The sequence below is a fragment of the Physella acuta genome, unplaced genomic scaffold (assembly GCF_028476545.2).
Source record: "Physella acuta isolate Inbredline_101_S28 unplaced genomic scaffold, ASM2847654v3 ptg000021l, whole genome shotgun sequence".
In the NCBI taxonomy this organism is placed as follows: domain Eukaryota; kingdom Metazoa; phylum Mollusca; class Gastropoda; family Physidae; genus Physella; species Physella acuta.
In genome coordinates, this window is record NW_026731541.1 from 391,016 (window position 1) to 396,318 (window position 5,303).

A 5,303-nucleotide genomic window follows, 5' to 3' on the forward strand; every position below is an offset into this window, starting at 1 on the left:
TGGGGAAATTTACTATTTCCGGTCAACGGAAATTACTCAAAATTTGACAGAAGTCAGAGAATTAAATTTTACTTATTTGTGAAAAATTAAGTATTATATCAAATTTGTAGATCCGTATCAACTTTTCAGAGATTTCGGATAACCAGAAGTGGGACTTTTCTACTTTGAATTTTTCAAAAGCCTATAACTTGAGTGCTATTTTAGATAGATAAATAAAATTTCACACGTAAGTAAAAAATCTAATTATCTGCCTTCTATAAAAAAAACCGCATGTGAATTTATAAAGTACAATAATATTCCGCACTATTATATACATTTTACTTGGTGTTCGCTTGGTGCGCAATTCTTTTTTCTAAGAGCTTCTATTCTATTTTTAAAAGTTTAAGTAATTAAAAATCGTGTCTATATTCCGAGTTGCAATCCCCCGTAGTGTTATATAAGAATATTCGAGAAAGTTTAGGGGAGATCACTCCCGGTTTATTTATTTTTCGCGATTACAATACTTCCTCTATACTTTGTATACGAGAAAGTGAAAATGGTGGGGAAATCTTGGTAACTATGACAACGGTGTCCATCTTTAAAAAAAATCGGTTAGAGATTAAAGTAAGGTTAAACATTGGGCTAGACATTAAAGCAGAGTTAAACATCGGGCTAGACATTAAAGCAGGGTTGAACATTGGGCTAGACTTTAAAGCAGTGTTAAACATTGGGCTAGACATTAAAGCAGAGTTAAACTTCGGGCTAGACATTAAAGCAGGGTTGAACATTGGGCTAGACATTAAAGCAGGGTTGAACATTGGGCTAGACTTTAAAGCAGTGTTAAACATTGGGCTAGACATTAAAGCAGGGTTGAACATTGGGCTAGACTTTAAAGCAGGGTTGAACATTGGGCTAGACATTATAGCAGTGTTAAACATTGGGCTAGACATTAAAGCAGGGTTGAACATTGGGCTAGACTTTAAAGCAGGGTTGAACATTGGGCTAGACTTTAAAGCAGGGTTGAACATTGGGCTAGACACTAAAGCAGGGTTGATACGACAGGACAAGAGAACCACGTGACAATACACATGAGCCACGTGACAATACAAGGGAGCCACGTGACTGGATGAGGGAGTCACGTGACTGTATGAGGGAGACACTGCCATGTCGTAAAGCAATCGAAAATGAATACAAATCGTTCTTTAAAATCGACACCCGTATGTTTATAATTCATCCCTCATGTATCATGTCGGGTCGCATTTATTTTTCCATGTCCCATTCTTTCATACATTCTACTTGTTTGGAGTGGTAGTAGTTGGGCGATCATGCTTCATTTCATTAGGTTATTAATGGCATCATTAGGTTATTAATGGCACTTTAAGGAGGATAACAATATCCGAAGGGTATTACTTCCCTTTAGCGGGGCGCATGTTATGAATAATTAAAATGGGACAAGGTCAGCAGACGACTGACGAGAACTGAACCAGTTCCCTCGACTGACGAGAACTGAACCAGTTCCCCCGACTGACGAGAACTGAACCAGTTCCCCCGACTGACGAGAACTGAACCGGTTCCCTCGACTGACGAGAACTGAACCGGTTCCCTCGACTGACGAGAACTGAACCGGTTCCCCCGACTGACGAGAACTGAACCAGTTCCCTCGACTGACGAGAACTGAACCAGTTCCCTCGACTGACAAGAACTGAACCAGTTCCCCCGACTGACGAGAACTGAACCAGTTCCCTCGACTGACGAGAACTGAACCAGTTCCCTCGACTGACGAGAACTGAACCAGTTCCCTCGACTGACGAGAACTGAACCAGTTCCCTCGACTGACGAGAACTGAACCAGTTCCCTCGACTGACAAGTTCAAGAAGAATCCAGAAAACTGGTTTGAAGACATCAGAGCTTGGACCAAATGGTTTCTCACGCTCTAGGCCTCGATATTTTTCTCTTCATTGTACTGTACTGACGTCTATTGCACCTTACTGACTGACTAACTGACCTACTTCTGATGTACCTTACTGACTGACTGACTAACTGACCTACGTCTGATGTACGGCACTGACTGACCAACGTCTGTTAGAGTCAGTACTTCCATATACGCGGTGGTGGTTGGTGCTGATAACAAAACGTGCTTACACTAAACTCAACATTGTTGTCAAATAAATTCTTTGGCAATTAAGTGTTTATAGAATAAGTTTATCAATAATTATAGGGCTGGTAAGTAGGTCACAAAATAGTCCTATGGCTCATGCAGGTTTTATTGAGCCGTAGAACTGGACTTACCAGCCCTATAAGGGCTTACGTCATATTGTATCAAATAGGCAAGGCGTGGCCTTGGGAAGGTTAGGAAAGTTTGGGAACGTTTGGGGGAGACGTTGGGAACGTTTGGCGGAGCTTAAGTTTGAGGGAGGTTAGGAACGTTTGGGGGAGTTTGGGAACGTTTGGGGGAAGCTTAATTTAGAGGGAGTCTGAGAACGTTTGGGGGAGTTTGGGAACGTTTGGGGGAGTTTGGGAACGTTTGGGAAGTTTGGGAACGTTTGGGGGAGTTTGGGAACGTTTGGGAAGTTTGGGAACGTTTGGGGGAGTTTGGGAACGTTTGGGAAGTTTGGGAACGTTTGGGGGAGTTTGGGAACGTTTGGGAACGTTTGGGGGAGTTTGTGGGAACGTTTGGGAAGTTTGGGAACGTTTGGGGGAGTTTGGGAACGTTTGGGAAGTTTGGGAACGTTTGGGGGAGTTTGGGAACGTTTGGGAAGTTTGGGAACGTTTGGGGAGTTTGGGAACGTTTGGGAAGTTTGGGAACGTTTGGGGGAGTTTGGGAACGTTTGGGGGAGTTTGGGAACGTTTGGGGGAGTTTGGGAACGTTTGGGGGAGTTTGGGAACGATTGGGGGAGTTTGGGAACTTTTGGGGGAGTTTAAGTTTGAGGGAGGTTGGAAAAGTTTGGAGGAGCTTAAGTTTGAGGGAGTTTGGAAAGTTTGGGGGAGTTTAAGTTTGAGGGAGGTTGGGAAAGTTTGTGGGAGTTTAAGTTTGAGGGAGTTTGGGAAAATTTGGGGGAGTTTTAGTTTGAGGGAGTTTGGGAAAATTTGGGGGAGTTTTAGTTTGAGGGAGTTTGGGAAAGTTCGGGGGAGTTTTAGTTTGAGGGAGTTTGGGAAAGTTTGGGGGAGCTTAAGTTTGAGGGAGTTTGGGAAAGCTTAGGGGAGCTTAAGTTAGAGGAATTTTTGGAACGTTTGGGGGAGCTTAAGTTTGAGGGAGTTTGGGAAAGTTTGGGGAAGCTTAAGTTTGAGGGAGTTTGGGAAATTTTGGGGGAGCTTAAGTTTGAGAAAGTTTGGGAAAGTTTGGGGGAGTTTTAGTTTGAGGGAGTTTGGGGAAGTTTGGTGGAGTTTGGGAACGTTTGGGGGAGTTTGGAAAGTTTGAGGGAGCTTAAGTTTGAGGAAGTTTGGGAACGTTTGTGGCAGCTTAAGTTTGAGGGAGTTTGGGAAAGTTTGGGGGAGCTTAAGTTTGAGGGAGTTTGGAAAGTTTGGGGGGAGTTTAAGTTTGAGAAAGTTTGGGAAAGTTTGGGGGAGTTTAAGTTTGAGAAAGTTTGGGAAAGTTTGGGGTTGTTTTAGTTTGAGGGAGTTTGGGGAAGTTTGGTGGAGTTTGGGAACGTTTGGGGGAGTTTGGAAAGTTTGAGGGAGCTTAAGTTTGAGGAAGTTTGGGAACGTTTGGGGCAGCTTAAGTTTGAGGGAGTTTGGGAACGTTTGGGGGAGTTTGGGAACGTTTTGGGGAGTTTGGAAAGTTTGGTTGAGCTTAAGTTTGAGGGAGTTTGGGAACGTTTGGGGGAGATTAAGTTTGAGGGAGTTTGGGAAAGTTTGGGGGAGCTTAAGTTTGAGGGAGTTTGGGAACGTTTGGGCGAGTTTGGGAACGTTTTGGGGAGTTTGGAAAGTTTGGTTGAGCTTAAGTTTGAGGGAGTTTGGGAACGTTTGGGGGAGATTAAGTTTGAGGGAGTTTGGGAAAGTTTGAGGGAGCTTAAGTTTGAGGGAGTTTGGGAAAGTTTGGGGGAGTTTGGGAACGTTTGGGGGAGTTTGGGAACGTTTGGGGAGCTTATGTTTGAGGGAGTTTGGGAAAGTTTGGGGGAGTTTAAGTTAGAGGGAGTTTGGCAACGTTTGGGGGAGTTTGGGAACATTTGGGGGAGACGTTTGGGAGAGACGTTTTGAGGGGTTTAAGTTTGGGGAGTTTGGGAAAGTTTGGTTACTTGGTGCAGTTGCACATTTTTAGTAATGAAATCCCGTATTTTGAAAACCGCTGACTGAAATAACGAGCACGTTTGACCCTTACACTAAGATTTTCTATCGAATATTTCGTTACAATTTTTGTTTTATGTTTTGCCTAATAATTACTAGATGTATTATCAAACCGTTTTCAAAACACTTGATGGCCGATAAAAGCAAACATGTTCCGACTGCAGGTTCAATATTTGTCAGTTAAATCCTCCCCGTACTTGCGGTGTAAATTCAGGTCAGATCATTGTCCCAACATTTTTAAGAGTGTGATCCCGCGCTTTTTCAAATCGTCTGTTGCGGAGTTTGACTCCCGCCGATGCGCGCTAACTCCTATCAACAGCGCATCACGCTGTTGTTCCTTATCGTAAGATACGCAGAATCTGTGCTCGTCTATTGATAGAAATCTCCATAAAAGTACATGTCAGCGTGTACTCTAACGACCATCCCAGCACCAAACTTTCCTCTAACGCTGGAGTGTGCTCGCCCTCTAGTGCTTGTGTGGGCATGCATACAAACAACAACAATTATTGAATTTCCATTTATCTATTTGCGTCAATTGTTCACAAACAAGACAAAGAAATCGTGGAAATTTCTGCGACAACCCCTCATCCCTAGATGTGGTCTGTCATTCTTGCCAAGACTACTGCTCAGATTCGGGATGAGGTTAATTACATATTTTTTCCTAAATCAATTAGTATTTTTGTACTGTCTTTACCAATGTGTTTTCACTCCTATTGAATGAGCAATGACGCATGCACACGTTTTTTAACCTTGTTTTCACGTTGACCAATTTCTGAGTCGTAGTAACTTTGAGCGGTGAGACTCTAATACATTCACCGAGTTTTCTTCCAATCACCAAACGACACTCTAGATTTTTTGTTATTTTTAGTAGAGGGATAAAAAAAAAACAAGGTCAGGGGTGAAGTGTCACATAGCTAGAATGTAAACAACAGGTTTTTGCGCGTTTCATTCAAACAGTTGCGACAACATGGTGAGCCCAGCGAGCTGCTTCATCTCGTCACCATACAACTCGGGGACGTTCATGGCGGGCTCTTCATGCA

The 5,303-nt window shown here is 43.2% G+C and overlaps 1 protein-coding gene across 1 annotated transcript; it reads right to left on the reverse strand.

The window, feature by feature from the left end:
• Positions 1-2,442: 2,442 nt before the first annotated feature.
• LOC131940094 (adhesive plaque matrix protein-like) lies at positions 2,443-4,748 on the reverse strand. The gene is made up of 3 exons (XM_059298676.1): positions 4,695-4,748; positions 3,373-4,062; positions 2,443-3,147 (listed from the first exon to the last, which is right to left on the reverse strand). The coding sequence occupies exons 1-3, from the start codon at positions 4,746-4,748 to the stop codon at positions 2,443-2,445; spliced, it is 1,449 nt and encodes a 482-aa protein (XP_059154659.1).
• Positions 4,749-5,303: the final 555 nt, after the last annotated feature.

What these genes read in the sequence shown, in the direction of transcription:
- LOC131940094 (XM_059298676.1), bottom strand. Translation starts at nt 4,748, where the DNA reads ATGCCCACACAAGCACTAGAGGGCGAGCACACTCCAGCGTTAGAGGAA. An exon ending in CAGCGTTAGAGGAAAGTTTG is followed by an intron (nt 4,063 to 4,694) that starts GTGCTGGGATGG and finishes CTCAAACATAAG; the next exon opens with CTCCCCAAACGTTCCCAAAC. An exon ending in CTTTCCAAACTCCCCCAAAC is followed by an intron (nt 3,148 to 3,372) that starts GTTCCCAAACTC and finishes CTCAAACTTAAG; the next exon opens with CTCCCCCAAACTTTCCCAAA.